Genomic DNA, 16,064 nt, shown 5'->3' with positions numbered 1-16,064 from the left:
CAGGCAGAAGGAAGACAATGAGTCTGCGATTATACAAAGCTGGGCCTTGATTGGGTCTGGTGAGGTCAAAGGTGAGATGGAAAATAGGGCAGCGCAGTGAGACAATTGCGCGATCTTTTCCGGTTTTGTGTCGTGGGACTGAGTGTAGTGTGAGTTTGGTATAAATGTGTCGTCACAAAAGCGAAGAATTAGAAAAGGTGAACAATTTGTGTGCCAGATGAAAATAACACATTCTGACATTTTTGCCTGTTGGTCTGTTCCATAAGGTTTGCTCATCTCCAGTTTAAATTTCCATGGGAGCTTGGACATGGTGCGCTTATGAGCTCATAACCTTCAAAATAGCTTTTGTTTGTTTGTCCGCGAAAATCCAACATTTACTTTTCGACCAGTGAGAGAGTGTGAACCGTGCAGTGACAAGTTGAAGGCAACCCAAATCCTTGAGAGCTTCCGTTTTGATCGGTTCAGTTTCATGTTTTATTTTCCACCACTAGAAGCAAAACTTACAGTATTACTTGCCATAGAATTGCAAGGGTCTGGATCAACATAAATAGACCAAAAGATGCTTTTAACAGGAGGCAGACACGTCACAATGAATGTGACAATTGACAAGTAGATGTCGTTTAGTTGTCTCCCTGTCAGTATGGGAACACGATCGATGGGAACTTGCATGACTTTTGTGGTATTCAAACATGTGCTGTTGGTATTTTTGATACTGACTGTTGATTGACAATGCGATCGTACAAAGTGGAAAGCCGTCATTGTTTGTAGCCTTGGAGAAACATTTCGAAGGGAATGGTATCTTGCAATGTACCACTTCCCGTAGACTTCAATTTATAGAAGTTGCAGCCTCGTTGTAGGAAGTGATGAGAATAATGACGTCAGAGGGAGGGATGACAATGATGTTTTCTTGTGCTCACCGCACAGCAAACATTTTTGTTAAATTTACGACAAATTCAAAACAAGTATTTCACAAGTGTAGATGTAAACGTTTGTAGGCCCACCTACTCTTGTGTGATTGACAATGATCATGCTGCGAAAAGCGAAACTGAGTATGTTAAAAAAGTTTGACGTAATCGTGATGGTGAAAGATCGCGTTGTTACTCATAGACATCAATTAGTGACGTAGCTGCCACACGAAAAGTACAACAACACTGTGACGTCATGTAAGTTACATTTTTTTCCTTCCTTGATTTGGAATTCGATAAATGCGCTACTCGAAAAACTTCTGTTTTAAAAAAATTATTGGTTGACATTTTCAATTATGAAGTCAGACCTCGATTGATGACGTCACGGACACCCATGGGAATGAGCACAATAAAATTAGCTTGGTTTTAATAAAAAATAATTGTTTTTTCCAATTAACCTGCTCAAGATCCCAGACGCTACAACCATCGATTGGTGGAATCATCGTGGATGCGCCCCGAGGGTGTAGACGCTCCATAACCACCAGATGTCGCCAAATGAGAACCAGGTGGGAATCTGGTTTCCAAGCCGAAATTTCATTGACGCTTCCCATGACAAAATACACGGTTAATAAACCCAAGTAACCGGTTAATAAACCCAAGCGTCTGTTGATCGGTCCAAATCTATTTTTACAACTACATCAGGGTTTCCAAATTTAACTTGAAATTGATGAACAAATTGATATTTTGAGCAATCTTGTAAATCAATTTTAAACAACCAACTCGCTTCTAGGTCATTCCAGAAAGGTTTCTTATCGCAACGTAAACATTAAGTGGGGAATGCACAGAGCTTCCCAGTTCCCACCGTGTAAAAAATTAATGCATTGTCACTGACATAGTGAATTGTTGACTTACATATTGGGAGGCACCGGTTGGTGAAGCTACATTTTATGAATCCATTCATTATAATTGTATCTGCAGGATTCTTTTTGCTTAGGTGTTTTTTAGACAGTCATCATGACCTCACAACTGTTAAATGTCAGTGTGTCCTCAAATACAACAGAATATTATCACGTCAATGGGACTTCCCCTGCTACTGCAGAAGAACAGGTAAAATAAGTAAACACATTTTACAAACCCTGTCAAATAACCGCTGTGAATACTTGGTCATTTTAAAATAATGAAAATTATTTAATTCTTTTCGTCATAAGATTCATTTCTATCACTTTCTATTACCTGTTGTTTTATCCGGAATACTCTTTCATCTGACCATTCCTCCAACCGGACAATTCCTCTATACGGCTTCTCTTCTATCCAGACTACGGATTACTTCGCCATCCAGACTACACCATGCGGAATACTCCTCCATTCGAAATACTCCTCCATTCGGAATATTCTTCGAAAAAAAGTTAAACCACTTCCGCTTATCTCCAAACTTTGCAGTGTTGCCATTCGGTTGCTTTTGCTCAAGGCCTTGTAGCTGTCAGTTTGCATTGTGATGTCTCTCATCCAATTCTACTTTCCAGTCGCCATTTCTGCTTCTAGAAGATGGTCCACCAACATCGGTTGACGTTTCTATAAGCTTTGAAATGGCGGTGTATCTATCCACTTCTCTAAAATATCTTATATTAGGAGTACATTGAAGGAAATTTGTTTTGTATTAAAATTAACTCCACCACAACAACTTTTACTGGATACAAAATATTAACAGATAGATTTGTCGTAGGCTAAGGTCGTTGATAACTTGTTGATTGTCGTTATCTTCAGGTTGCTATCGCAACCATTGTCGTGGCTCTGGGGATATGGAGCACAGTGGGAAATGCCCTAACCATTGCCGCTATTACGACACAAAGAGGCATGATGACGAAATGCAATTTATTCATCGTCAGTCTGGCAATATCCGATCTTTTTTCTGGTGTCATAGCTTCCCCGCTTTGGCTCTACAGAAGGTGATCCTGGAATACTTTCTAACATTAGCCTACTGACATTAAATAGGCGGCATTGCGCAACAAAAGCATAGTGCATCTCTTAGGCCTAATGCATACGCTTGTAAGAAAAGTTACACAACACAAAAGTTTTGAATCACCGACTCAGGTCCGACGTCGAGTAACCGAGTCACTTACATTAACTATGGCTCAAGAAAATCACCTCTACCAAAATGTATTACTTATATTAGTTTGGTACAGCAAATCTTTATCCTCAAACTGAAAAAGCTTCTTTGAGAGCTTGATCCTGGCAGTTTTCCACAGGAAAATTCCTGGTTTCGCATATCACTTGTAAGAAGCGTCAACCACTGACGCAGGCCCGGTTGCGAAAGTTTTTTTCCCACGAACTTTCTGTCTCATTTGCATATTTCTGTAAGCGTAGCCATTACTGGTTACCGCGCGTAATTGTTTTTACCGATTTTCCCCTCACACCAGCCGATTTTCGCCCTCCAGCAGGTCCAAATGTAAACATTGAACTTGAAAAAATCGTAGCTTGGAGACACACTTAGTCAAGTTTAAAAAAGTTAAGAAAAGAAACTGATTCTGGTCACTATAGTCTAAAAGTAAGATTTTCCGAATTGATTAAGAATTAACCCTAACCCATTAGTCCTAACCTTACTTTTTTTGAAAAGCTTTTGTGCACTGCAAAAATTAATGTAGGCCTAAATAAATACAAAAATTGACTTTGATGGGCGTCGAACCATAGCCGCACGAGCCAGGGAGGCAGGGGGGCAGCTGCCCCTCCTGTTGTTTCAAAACATCGCGAATTCGGGAAAAATCTTGCAACTATTAGGGCAAAAATTGCTATATGAAAAGCTACAAAATTGCATGATTTAAGATAAACTATAAATTAATATATTTTACCTATCAAACAGCCTCTTATTTGCACAAGAAATGTGCCTCAAAATTTTCATTTGGCACACCCGTATTGATGTATTGTATTGCAAGGTGATCAAACTGTAGTACGAAATGCATTTAACCAACTGCATCATGCCAATTTGGGCAGCCACCAAAATATGTCTCTAATACTTTTGTGAAACTGCCCAAATCAAAACGCAAAATTTGCTATATAGCTAATTTTATTAATTTCCTCAAATGCATCGTGTTGATTTGGGCAGCTGAAAACATGAAATTATCTGATGAAACTGATTAGCCTGTTTGTGCAACTGCCCAAATTAACGTAAGGCAGTTTCCACGGAATGAACAAATTCATTTATTTTTTCCATTTACATAACTGTATCGTTTAGATTTGGGCAACAAAAAATATGAATACTGAAAAGTTTTATAAAACTGCCCAAATTGGCATGATGCAGTTGCCTCGGCATCAAAATTTACAAAGTCTTTAATTTTTTTCATAATATCCATAAATGCATCATCTTGATTTGAGCAACTACAAAATATGAATTTACATAAATCTGGTGAATACTTTTATAAAACAATTCAGGTGGAGAGGTCACAGTACTTCTTCAACCATAAACAGACGTGGCTATAAGCAACACCACAACATTTAACAAAAAAATGTTATAGCCTACCTGTTAAATCTATTGTTAATGTTGTGGTGTTGCTTAGCTTTGTTTGGTTACTTTTATAAAACTACCCAAATTAAAATGATGCAGTTGCGCCCCAAAATACAAAAATAAATATTTAGTTTGTATATGCAACTGTGTCATGTTAATTTCACCAACATTTAAAATGCTACTGCTGAAATATATAATCTCAAACCAATCATAATACATTTATTTATTTCAAAGCTTTCCAAACTCAAAACCTGCCATGCAAGCTGGCAAAATATTTGCTTTGCAAGATCTTGTGTGAAACATGGCAGCTCCACTTATTTTTATTAATATCTTGACTTCTGTTTTGGGGAGACAGATCCAGTTGTTTGCATTAACTTGACCTGTTTTTTCTGGTTGCAAAAAAATGTTGGCAAGCTGCATGCGTATCTTCAAAGATGAATTCAGTTGTTCTATCTTGATTACTTTGGTAAGAAATTCTAACTAGCTGGTGATCTTGTTATGTTAGTTTTTCACTGTTATCATGCACTTCATACATTATATTTGGGCAATTTCTATAAAAGCGTGCAGATTTGGGCAAATTTACGTTCTGCCCCCCAAAATGGTTTGGTCTCGTACGGCTATGCGTCGAACCGATGTCCTCACGATTATGAGGCAAAAGACGAAACCACTGAACCAAACGCGCCAACGAAAAATGTTTGCATTCACACGGTATAAATACAAACTCTATGCGAAGTAGTAAAAAGTACGTGGGAAAAAAATTTCGCGGCCCGGTAACCGAGTTAGACATAATGACGTTTCCGATTGTTGTTGTTTGTTGATTTTTCCATCCAGCTGGTGCCGTTGAAGGAAGAGCAGTCCTTGCAATAAGTTGCTCAAGTGCACAACCCCAGAGTTGTTTTTGTCGAAAGGTCTTGTTGTTGAAAAGTCGATGTCATTAGTGGAAGAATTTGAAGCGATCCATTATATTACGTCAACTGAATTTTCTTTTCTTAATACTGAACCCAATCGAATTGTATCAAACCTGCTCAGAATATAAATAGAAAAAGGAAGCAGAGAACATTAAATAGCTCGCATCCTTTGTGCGTAACAAAGACCGCTGAAGTGTATTGATCTGTAATATTGTTACATTGTATTGCTTACAAATTATGAAAACTTTCTGATAACTTCAAAACGTAATTAAAGCAACAATACCTGGAAGGAGCTTATTGAAGTCAGATAGCTAAACTAGACAGAATTTTTATCAGACAATCAAACTGCCGTAGACCCAAGTAAGGTAGGCCTACTATAATTAACATGCAGTAAACCATCAATAGACCTAAATACAGATTTCTACAGATTGCTTGCAACATTTAAATACACAAATTATGATTAGCTGTTGGAAACACTGTTTGTAATGTACGTCACAATAAACATCTTTGCGCAGGACCTGGGGATTCTACAGATGGAATTGGGGTCGGTTCCTGTGCAAAACGTTCTGGTTCACGGACGAATCGACGTCATACTGCACCGCTTTGCACATCGCGTCGCTCGCGCTATGGAGGTTACTCGGGGTCAAGTGGCCACACAAGTTCAACAAAATAACGAAGAGGTTCGATGTCTGGGGTTGTTGACAGGCGGTAGCAGTGTTACCATTTTAGTCTTTTAAAACCAATCTGGTTTATTTTGCAACCGTTTGGTTTATTTTTTTTCGATTTGATTTATAGTTTATTTTTTAGTTTATTTTTTATTTTTTTTGGTTTATATTTGTTTTTTTTTAACATACTTTACGTCTTATTTTTAGTTTATTTCTGCTTCAATTTGGCTTATTCTGATCTTTTTTTTCGACTTTACACATGAGTTATCGGGCCACACAACTTTTTAATCGTAACCTACTACGAAATCAAATTCCATGACGTCATAATTCTATGATGTCATAGATTGGAATCGACCAAAAATACAAGGTGAAGTTGGTGAATAGTGTTAACAACTTTGCCTTATAGCTTTCCTATTTTCTAACTTTAAACCTTGAAAGTTAGTATTTAGGGCAAGAAAATACCAATTTGGTTTATTCTGGTCTTTTTTTAGCTTCATCTAGTTTATTTTAAAAAAACCTAGATGGCAACACTGGGCGGTAGAAGGGTGAACCTCAACATTGAATATTAAAGTAATGGAAATGTTCCCTTCTCTTGCGCCTCAGAACCAAGCTACTTGAATGAACAGACCTGGTTTGGTTGAATGTGTTAAGAAATATTTGGCTCAAATGTACCTCAACTTTCCAAGATGTCAAATCAACTTTCTTCTTTCGCTTTTTAAATGAAGTTTTATGATTTTGATGAGATAAAGGCGAAATCAAATCCCAAATTGTCAGTTAGTGGTAAAAGAGTTTGAAGGCAGCTGGCTCGTGGACCGTGAGGGGGAAAGTGTGTGTTGTATCATCATCATCGCATTAATTTGCCATAAACGAAAGTGAAACGTTTCTTTAAGTGACTTACTTTTAATGGAATGGAGGCTATAAATAACATTTAGATCGTTAGGCAAACAACTGAGCTTTACGCAAATATTTACTTCATCGGCTGATGCGTGAAGGTTTCAAGTTGAAAGTTTATTCCAGAACCAGATGTTTTTTTATGAGATATTGAAGCTCTCAAATCGCTTTCATTGCTGGTTTAGTGTCGACTGAAATCTTGTGCCATTTTGAACTAAGTTATTCTCTGAAACTAAAATTGCGCTATAAATATTTGGATTGTTCTCGCCAAGCTAGAGCTATTTTTTGAAGTGTTGTTTGAATAATGAAGAGTTTTTGCCGAGAAATTATTCCATTCACTAGGCGCTGCTGATTGGAGAACAGTCTTGAAATGCGTTGCTCAAGCGCACACCCCGAGAGTCAAACCAGCATCGCTTGATCTTGAAGCTTCTTCGTTCACGAAGTCACGCGCTAACCAACTGTGCTACCGAGGCGGACATAAATAACTGTTCATAGTCAACCTTTGTTTGGTCGAAACGAAACGCCTCCCAATTTGGGAGGCGTTTTCGTTTCGTTTCTCCAAACACTATAGAGCAAGTAAATATCGTTCCAGTTCTTTCCACAGGCAAGTCGCGACATATCTGGGAATGCTTTGGGTTATCGCGCTCATCTTCGGTGGGTTCATCTTCAGTCTCTTCTATGACGTCGAGGACAAATTATTAAGTTCATCGGTGGAGAGATGCTGGCCGATGTGCTCCATTCGATCGTCGTACAATGGGTGAGATAGTGCTCTCCTCATTGTGACGTATCTAACGTCGTGTATCAGAAGAAGGTCTACGTCACAAAGTGGTGCTCACGTTTTCAATGTCACGACATCAATGACGTAGCAGCTCCTTACTTGTGATGATTGAAAGGAATTTTATAATTCGATAATCACTGGATCGTAACAAGTGACTCTTGAAAGCTTTTCCTCGAGCTGGATTCAAGTATTTGAAGATTCGTTAATCGAAAATACAACATGACTGCTCGCTCATGTATTAGGGAGAAAAAGTTTAATATAATTTAAACTTTGCTGAAGAGTTACTGACTTGCATAACAACTCTATTGAGACAAACATATTTGCTGTGTAGCCTACAATGCTTATAAAAGCAATACTTGTTGAAATATTGTATAAATATGAACCAATTTGAACCACAAGGGATTATTATCCCGTTGGACACTGGGTGAAAGAATATATTGAACAAGGTGATCATCTCTTTTTATTGACGGTTCAAGTTTAAATGTGCTCACTTTTCTTTGTATCAATTCAAGTGAAAACGTTTGCAGCAAAAGCTTTCACAACTTTTTATTACTTTCCTCCTCATTTTTTGATGTTTTTGTTAATCTACTGAAACTATTAATCTTAATCATAAAAATTGTTCCTCCCAGAATAGAGGAGCAACGCATCTACTACACCTTCTCCTCATCCACCTTTATGCTTTTCCCGATGCTGGTGCTCATCCTCACATCCATCATGATTGTGATTGAGCTCACCCACGGAGATGCAAGAAAGAGTAAGAGCAGAAAGAAGAAAGGTAATTTCTTCCACAGCAAAGCAAAACAGAATTGCGGTGTCGATGTTTATGGAGTTATAGGAAAGAGCTCCCCTTTGCGGTCAACAAAACCAGTTATGCCCTTGCTTCGCGACAAACCGCTTCTTGGAAGGTCGTCAGATTATTTCTACTTCTGCTGGATGATGACGTAACAATGACTCACATCTTTTTCTTTGCAGAAAAGAAAGCAGTTGTTCAGTTGGGTCTTATTTCAACGTCATTCTTAGTCGGTTACGTGCCTATGACGTCATACGTGATGTGGACGACTCGGACCAGCCACAAGGATACAGAGTGAGTTCTTTCCTGGTTTACGTCATCGATAGAAGCCGAGATGAATGTTTGGAACAAAGTGCTTTCATTCAATCTCCATCAGATATGTTAAAATTTTCATCATAACTTCCAGATCATCTTGCCTCTTCGACTACTGGTTCAATGTTGGAGCTTTCTTCTTACTCAGACTCTCGGAATGCATCAATCCTCTAATGTACAACGCAGCATCCAGCAAGATGAGGACTGCCACATCTAACCTCCTCTGGACCTGCGTGTGAGTTTCTTTGAAGTTAATTTGAGGAAATTTTATCTTTCTTCAGCTTTGACCAAAGCCCAAAGTTCGATTGTCCAACAGACTGCGTAGATTTCCTTAAAGTTAAAACGTCGTAGAAACTTTCTGTTCGTTCACAATCCTTCCGCTCAGTAGCAACATCAGGCAAATCATTCAGTTTCATGGGTTCTTTGTAAACGTCACAATATTTCTATTCTCAATTGCTGAGGTTGCTAAACCTGCACAACTTTTGGGTGGTGGAGTTGTTTCAAAGATTATGAGTTTAATCTTTGAAATGTAAGAAAATAAACGTTTTGAGGATTAAACCGGATGATTGATTTCAAAGTAAACTCACAAAATGAAATATTGCGCCAAACATAGAATATCTCTGTCTCTGTTTCTGTCTCTGTATCTCTATCTCTGTCTCTGTTCTTGTTTTATTTTTTGCTGTTTGTTTTCTGGGTTTTGTGGCTGTGCTAACTACTGATATATAGCCTACTACATAATTTTTCATTCAGGCACGTTTTAAACCTTTCAAGGTTTTGCCACCTTTTCCCGTTCGTTAACGTGCTGGTAGGTTTATATCGATTTTTGTAGTTAGTATCTTTTTCGTCCCGGACGCGTTAATGACGAAAAATAAAATGATTGAAATGATTGATTGATATCTGCATTCCAGTTTATTGTGTCATTACTCATTACTAAGATTTGTATGATTGTGTGCAAGTTATTGTGATGTCACATAGTTGATCAAAAAGAAAGCTATCGATCATCTGTAACCAATCACTTCATAGTAACCGTTGATAAAAAGCGGACGTTGTTAAAATGTAGCTCTTAAAAACAATGAAATGACGAACTATAACTTGGTAGGTCATCTTGCAAGGCGGCAACGATCGCAGTCACCAATGAAACAAGTCGCCAGAAACAGAGCAAGTAGCCATTTTGGAAACTTCCTTCCGAAGAAAGATTTCTTATGGGAGTGATCAACCTTGAACTATCGAGATTCTATTGATGCGGCAACATCCAAACCTCAAAACTGAAATATTTTTGAAACTGTTTATTTGAGAATGAAATATTGCTTGTCTGCCACCAGGTGTCGCTAATTATCAAGGTGTATTTGATTTTCTTGAGTGCACACAGCGTTGAACTATTGTGAGTTCGTGCGCAAAACTTTTGATTCTGTTCTCTTCCACACCATTGTCCTTTGTTTATACATTATGACGTCACAATTACTTTAAGCATTGCCAAGGTTTTCTGGATAACTTACTTTTGTAAACATTCCTTGTGAAAATAACTCATTGAGTGTTTATTTTCGGCTTATTTTCAAAAGCTTTGTTTTTTTTCTTTTACCCAACCAAGTTAATAGTTCTTATGTTGAATGCATCACTTTGTTTGGTCTGAACAAGTTGTGGATTTCCAGCTTCCCAGTACAGCTCCTGCCAAATTATTATTTTTTTTTTATTTAACAATGCAGCCAAGCAAATCCTTGTCATTTCCCTGGGAGTTACATTGGTGGTGGCTGCTCGGAAAAACAAAACCTTTGAGTTTGAGCAGGTATTCATGGCCGAGATAGGGCGGTCAAAGGTATTCAGGGCCGAGATAGGGCGGTCAAAGGTATTCAGGGCCGAGATAGGGCGGTCAAACTTCATATAATTCTATCTCCATCCAGTATACCGACCAACAGACAATCGGGGAAGCACCAGAGTTTCAACGAAGCCTCAAGAGACTATGAATGACGTAAAGCCAAGGTACCGTCATATGAAATATATTGTTTGGTATTAGGTCTGGGAGAAAGCTTCCCTCATACAAATTCTACCTTTTTTGGTTATTTGGTGGATTAATAATGTTCAAGACGTTTACTTTGTGTCTGATCCTGTTCATCAAATTAAAACTAGATCTAAAGGTTTGGTTTAAACCGAAGTTACCTTTCAAATTATTTCTCTCATGACGAAGGTGTTTTCCCTATCTAGTATGCAAGATATTCACCACCAGCCTCAACTGTTAACACTGGGTATGTTAATTTACTTATGAAGTAGTGGAGTGATTTGTTGAGTTGCCTTACTGGGAAGCAAAGACCAGCTCCTTTAAAGCCGTTGTGAAAATACCGGCGCGCCCTACAATATGTTCGTCAAAGAAATCTAAGTGAGCACACAAAGTGGGAACAAATTTTTGCAAACACGTAAAAATAGCAACTTACTTAGAAGTTTCAATTAAGTATTGAGGAGACGACACTAAGTGACCCCCCCCCCTCTCTCTGGATCTGCTATTGGTAGCAATCTCATTCCCAAGAAGAAAGCGCATTCCCAAGAGTAGAGCGTTTTCTATTTCATTAAATTATGTTGAGCAGAAAGCCTATCTCGACCCAGGTTACCGACCCACTCCCCTGGCCAGTGACGCACCACGATGTTACCGACCCACTCCCCTGGCCAGTGACGCACCACGATGTTACCGACCCACTCCCCTGGCCAGTGACGCACCACGATGTTACCGACCCACTCCCCTGACCAGTGACGCACCACGATGGAATCTTCTCGGACATTTCGACCAAATATAATTTCGAGGCTGCGCTTGTCGGCATCACGTGATTGACATCGACATTCTGACAATCCGCAACTTATTGTTGGAAGTTGATGGAACAAAGGAAGTCGCGACAACAAAAACAAATAAATAAACATTAAATTTATTTAGGAGTAAAAGCAAAATAAAATTTCTAAATTCTAATCTACATATCTATAAATAAGTTACAATAATATTTTCTATTTTGATCACTTAAAACTATTCAACGAGACGTTCTATGGATCCTGTGGAAGATCCTCGGAACTCGTGACCCAGCGCAAGTTGTCACGTCACAGTTGCGTCTATTGTTCACATCATCATGGGAACTGGGAAACCTCTTCACTATCACGACTGGCTGGTTGAGTCGGGAATGTTGATGTTTGGTTATGGAGAGTAGAAGCAAGTTCCCAAAACAAAATATCAAAATGTTACGATTGTGACGTCACAAATGGCAAAGTTGTAAAGTCATTACAAGTTTTGCTAGTTGTTCAATGATTTGTGTTTATCTCGCCTTGATAGTTTTGTCACAGATTAAAATAAATGAAACAAATCTGAGACATCTTCAATTTTGAATCTTGTGAATACTTTAACATTGTCACGAATACCTTTGACATAAAATGAAACAATAAAAAACTTTCTAGCCACACAAATTCAAACTCAATAATAATGGTGACGTTGTCCTTGTTCGTCTATGACATCACAACTCTTCTTTGACGTCACTCAACGATGACGTGTCGCAGGAGCAAAGTTGTAAGGACCACGAGCTGTCTCTGTAGAAGCAATGACATCATGTTACCAATAGTTACCAAAATGCAGTTTGACGTTATGACAATTAAGGCGACGCCCTTCATCTACAATCTAAGCTTACGGAATCACCAGTTGTTGGCACCCTGGGTAACTCTAATTTGTAAGAAAAGGCCAAACAGAAAAGTTGCATAGATCCTGTGAACCATTCAAGTTGGGTTGAAGGAGAGTTTCTTGATTTTGAGTTTCAATAAAATACAACATTCCAACTCTACAACTATTTAGAGTAAGACGGAAGAGGCGATGATTGTTCTATGGATTGTTACATAAACCAATAATTGTTCATTCTATAACTTGTTCCACAACAACTGACTTGCTCTTCTGGTCGTAGTTCCCTTTAACTCCTTGAACGTAAACGTTCTTGATCGGGACAACGAACTTCTCGTTGAGGCCGGTGAAGGGGCTCCACTGGCATTCCCATCTGGGGCACTTCACGTTACAACACCGGTACCTGGACAAAAGTGCAAGGTAATAAAACTACGTGAACATTGACGTCATCAATATGCGTCTCGGCAGCAAGAGCGTTGTGACAGGTTGGTACCAGGACCCGCTTTCACTTCAATTTGTGCCATCAAACAATTTCTTTCCTCCAGAATCTACTCAGCATTGTTACGTAATTGTCAAATTCATTATCTTGCAGTAAGGTTTGGTAAAGAATTAATTTTGCTTAACATTTTCAATACGTTCAATTGCATCAAAGTGCTCAAATAAACCGCCTTTATAAAAAGATTTTGGACAGTTGCTTTTTATCAAATTGTGTTTAGATAACTTTGATATTGTGCAAAACACAAAATTGTTCGATATTTTCATGATTGCGCAATCAAGAGATTCTTAAACATGGCGTGGCCTCGATCTGTAGGAAGTTGTCAATGGGCCGCAAAGTTTTCTTTAGATCTGATTTGGATAATTTGCTGCCGACCTGGACCGCAAATGGATCATTTATGGCATTGATCTGACCTCTGCAGGCGTTAAATCAACAATTGAATAAAAAATGATTGATTTGTGGTCTGGAGAGAAGCTGTTTCAGCTCTTTTCCCAATTTTCAACACATGAAGTGCTTCGATTCATCGCCGTTGCTTTTACGTTGAGTTTTGAGAAGGTGGTTACTTCCCGGGCAGACCCCGAGGGTGCTTTATGACGCGCCACTATTTCTTTGCGCCAACGCGACTGCATTTCCGCAACTATGACGCTCAATTATTTTCTTCATTATTATTTTATGGAAGCGAATGAAAGAACCGTTTGAGGGAAAGTCTGGTTTTGAGTCACGATGTGCATTATTGTGCAAAGTTATTAAGTTTTCTTAATTTCGAAAATTTAAATTTTCTTTCCGAGAAGTCCCCTTCATAGAAACTGATGCTGATCACTGCGAGTTGTTGACTGCGAAATAAACAAACTACTTTTGATCACAGAGTACGAGGCTAAAATGGAAGCGATGAAGAGTAAACATCGAGGCTTGCGCAAGATCGAAACAAGATTCAATTAAAAAAAGCGTTTTGCTCGATCACTATCTTGGGAAAGTGCGCCATCTTGTGACCACAGGTTTCAGTTTGTGAACAAGTTGATGTTTCACTCCGTGACGTCACATGCAATGATGTGACTTCAGGTTGATGTGGTGCTAACGCCTTCAAACGCGATATGACGCGCCAAAGAATATTTTCGTTTTTTTCTCAAAATGAACTGAGCGGCCCTGAAAACCACCAGCGTCGTCTTGCGCCCGACCGGAAACTACTGAGCACAAACCTTTGTTGTCGTCATAATACGTCATAGTACGCTGCTTATCTGCTATGATTAACAGTACGACACCCAACGTCGGAAGATAAAGGTTTAGCAGAATCTCTGTTTGATTTTTTCCCAACCAAGAAAACATCACAAGATTTAAATTAAATTATTTTCGTGGATATGAATTTAAATATTTCCGGTGAAACTGCAATCAACGATCACCATGTCTACGTCACCAATGTTCCTACGTCATCCTGCCTGTCACCTTTACTCAAATCTTTAACCACTGTAGTTTCAAAAAAACTAAATCAAAAAACCAGCAACCTCTCAAACACATAATTTTTTATTCTATCATTACTATCTGCAGACAACAGTCACCTGTTGCGAAGCTGAGATTATCCTTGGCGCAGTGAAATTACAGGAATTACAGTTCTTATTCTACTTTTGGATCGCTCACGGAAACCACTGTCTCATCTAAAGAATGAAGGGTTGAAGTTATCCAAATCAAATTTCCATAATTTCACTGCGCTGAATAAAGCTTTTCGTTCGAAACAGATCATCTCTGGCGCAGATAGTAAAAAAACTGTGAAGTCACTTCCGCTGTGTGTGGAGCTACATGTTCGTCACTTCCGCTGTGTGTGGAGCTACATGTTCCTATGTTTTAATTTTCACTAGATGACTCTCATGAGTCAGTTTGTATCCTTTGTAGATCTTTCTTTTGCTTCATGGGCTAATCCCACAGATGTTTGCAGGGACACCCCCTCTTTTTCTTACAATCGATGAACAAAAAAAGTAATGATTAACACCCACTTGTTGCATGAAAGCAACTGCAGTTATTACGTCACAATAATTACGTTATTGCGAAACTATCAAAGCCTTGTGGCGCGTGCTGATTGATGCAGAACAAGCTTACCACAATCGGACGTTATAGCTCCCTTTGGCGGGGGCGAACGCTCCCCATGTTTGGAAGAAACCGTTGTTAGGACAACGGAATTCGAATTGTTTTTCATCCTGAAACGAAAATAATTTGTTGCCGCAAATGAAGATGTTTGCCAACATGGCAATGTCTGGAAAGCATTCACGGGGACAAATCATTGTCAACGTTCCATAAGTTTCGCGGCAGCGCTTTTTTCTGGTGTGCGCGTGCTTCTTGTTAGAAAAAAAAGCATTCTTTATACTTCTGTTCCCAATAACAAAAACACTGTGGAAATAATTTTACAGCAAACTTACATTTCCGTTAGCTAGTAGTACGACGCATGTATCTTCATGGAAGGGCAGCTTGATCTGTTCGCACGTTTGTGAAAATATCCGCAGCTCTTTCTCTTCGTTCCACTTGCTGGTCGTCTGTGACGTCATGGGTGTATAAGATTTCCACTTCAATATATTTCATCACAACACTCGATGCCTTCATCAGTTTCAGATCACGTGGTTTGAAAATTGTGACAAAGGAACTGATTATATCAAATTTAATAATATCGAGAGAATTTTTAAAGTTTTCAAAATACTTTAGACTTGGAGTTATTTTTGTTCTAAGGCAACAACTTACCAACAATGGCTTCTCGTGGAATAAGCAGCCGCAAGTGAAATCATTGTCTACGAAGGGGCAGACGCCTTCGTTATTGTGACGTTTGCACTCCAGATCATCGTCTTTAAGCCAATCCTCCAGAGCGTCAACATCCACGAGATGTAGGAGACACAGGATGAAGATAATAGAGATGTTGGATAACATGATTACAAGCACTAGCTCTGTTCTTATACCTGAAATACCTGAATTATTATATTTCTTCATCAAACTCAAAGCTGCTTCTTAAAATTGTTCCCACGTACGCAGGCCCGGATTTAGGAGGGGGCAGAGGGGGCAGTTGCCCCGGGCCCCCCGACTTTTGAAGGGCCCCCCTACGTGGAAAAAATGTGATTTTGTGTTATTTTTCTGCCTTTCAGCCCTTGAAGTTTCTGAAAAATGGTATGCAGTGCTGGATTGATGCTACTGTAGACGCAGAAGTGGTTT

General features: G+C 38.9%; 2 protein-coding genes across 3 annotated transcripts; one reads left to right on the top strand and one right to left on the bottom strand.

Moving 5' to 3' along the window:
* Window positions 1-1,884: 1,884 nt before the first annotated feature.
* On the top strand, window positions 1,885-11,597 carry LOC145768802 (growth hormone secretagogue receptor type 1-like). 2 transcript variants are annotated; one of them, XM_082580399.1, is made up of 8 exons: window positions 1,885-2,012; window positions 2,670-2,851; window positions 5,828-5,992; window positions 7,473-7,625; window positions 8,276-8,421; window positions 8,624-8,730; window positions 8,843-8,983; window positions 9,848-11,597. In XM_082580399.1, exons 1-7 carry the CDS (start codon window positions 1,920-1,922, stop codon window positions 8,963-8,965), a joined length of 969 nt encoding a protein of 322 aa, XP_082436525.1. In that variant the 5' UTR covers window positions 1,885-1,919; the 3' UTR covers window positions 8,966-8,983; window positions 9,848-11,597. The 2 variants fall into 2 exon arrangements, with proteins under 2 accessions (XP_082436525.1, XP_082436524.1); XM_082580398.1 differs by having other exon boundaries at window positions 8,619-8,730.
* Window positions 11,598-11,641: 44 nt separating this feature from the next.
* Window positions 11,642-15,818, bottom strand: LOC145768803 (uncharacterized). Its single transcript, XM_082580400.1, has 5 exons — window positions 15,603-15,818; window positions 15,287-15,400; window positions 14,970-15,067; window positions 12,651-12,788; window positions 11,642-12,303 (listed from the first exon to the last, which is right to left on the bottom strand). Exons 1-5 carry the CDS (start codon window positions 15,783-15,785, stop codon window positions 12,231-12,233), a joined length of 606 nt encoding a protein of 201 aa, XP_082436526.1. The 5' UTR covers window positions 15,786-15,818; the 3' UTR covers window positions 11,642-12,230.
* Window positions 15,819-16,064: the final 246 nt, after the last annotated feature.

This window comes from Aplidium turbinatum, chromosome 4, assembly GCF_918807975.1.
Source record: "Aplidium turbinatum chromosome 4, kaAplTurb1.1, whole genome shotgun sequence".
Lineage (NCBI taxonomy): Eukaryota > Metazoa > Chordata > Ascidiacea > Aplousobranchia > Polyclinidae > Aplidium > Aplidium turbinatum.
The sequence above is the reverse complement of the archived record's forward strand: the minus strand, read 5'-3'. Positions and strand labels throughout refer to the sequence as shown.